At 56.8% G+C, this 250-nt stretch overlaps 1 protein-coding gene across 1 annotated transcript in view; it reads left to right on the forward strand.

The window, feature by feature from the left end:
- The window catches only part of LOC119590432 (prolyl 4-hydroxylase subunit alpha-3-like), a 17,433-nt gene that overhangs the window by 6,150 nt on the left and 11,033 nt on the right, over positions 1-250 (forward strand). The window contains exon 2 of the mRNA XM_037939097.1: positions 82-247. Within this exon, the coding sequence (XP_037795025.1) occupies positions 82-247 (166 nt within the window). The remainder of the gene's footprint in view (positions 1-81; positions 248-250) is intronic.

Raw genomic sequence — 250 nt, forward strand, 5'->3', positions numbered from 1 at the left:
AACCTCCATTTGAAGAAATATATTTCATGCCAACCTCAAAAACAATAACTCAAGAACCTTTCTCCCTCATTGCCTACACAGGGCTGGCGAGCGTGCTGTTCCTGGTCCTGTTCGCGCTGGCCACCTGTAAGCAGCAATCGGGGCACCTGTACACCTCCCTGACCGCCGTTGACGACCTCTTCGCCTTCGACCAGCTGTTGGCCGCTGCTCTGTCGCTCGCCCCGGAGAAGAGCCCGGAGGCGGAAAGGTG

Source organism: Penaeus monodon, chromosome 27, assembly GCF_015228065.2.
Source record: "Penaeus monodon isolate SGIC_2016 chromosome 27, NSTDA_Pmon_1, whole genome shotgun sequence".
Classification (NCBI taxonomy): domain Eukaryota; kingdom Metazoa; phylum Arthropoda; class Malacostraca; order Decapoda; family Penaeidae; genus Penaeus; species Penaeus monodon.